At 57.9% G+C, this 530-nt stretch overlaps 1 protein-coding gene across 1 annotated transcript in view; it reads right to left on the bottom strand.

Moving 5' to 3' along the window:
* Positions 1–196, bottom strand: part of LOC119593026 (X-ray repair cross-complementing protein 6-like) — a 22,197-nt gene extending 22,001 nt beyond the window's left edge. Inside the window, 1 exon segment of the mRNA XM_037941923.1 lies at positions 164–196. Within this exon segment, the coding sequence (XP_037797851.1) occupies positions 164–181 (18 nt within the window). The 5' untranslated portion in view covers positions 182–196.
* Positions 197–530: the final 334 nt, after the last annotated feature.

Genomic DNA, 530 nt, shown 5'->3' with positions numbered 1-530 from the left:
TGAATACCAACATCCCCGCCCTCGTACATCCAGTAAGTAAACACCCCTCCTCACCCCCCCTCATCCCACTCTCCTTTCGCACACCAAGCAAAGCTCCCGACACCCTGCGCCCGGGAAAACAAGGTTCTCACAAGAAGCGGCGCCGCAGTGCATGGCCAATTACCTGTAAACACGCAAACATCCCACGAATCCGGCCGACGGAGCTTACAAGAACGCGCCGGTATAATCCCTAATCAATCCGCGCCTACAATACCCCGTTCGCGAGAGAAGCCAGACCGACCCCGATACAAAGGGCGGGCGCAGCAGGGGCCCTGTAGAGCCTCGGGAAGGGGAAAGGGCTGGCCAACAGGGTCTCAGGATGGCATGTATTCCCCTGGCGGAGAAACGGATGCGATTGACGAAGCTCCCGAAGCGCGCGCGGAGGTAAACAGGTTGAGCTTATGAGAACGGGGAGGGCGAGGCGGTCTGGTGATGCTTTATGAGGAGAAAGTCGTGATACGTGGACTGCTGGCGGTGGAAGATATACGATA

This window comes from Penaeus monodon, chromosome 31, assembly GCF_015228065.2.
Source record: "Penaeus monodon isolate SGIC_2016 chromosome 31, NSTDA_Pmon_1, whole genome shotgun sequence".
Lineage (NCBI taxonomy): Eukaryota > Metazoa > Arthropoda > Malacostraca > Decapoda > Penaeidae > Penaeus > Penaeus monodon.
The sequence above is the reverse complement of the archived record's forward strand: the minus strand, read 5'-3'. Positions and strand labels throughout refer to the sequence as shown.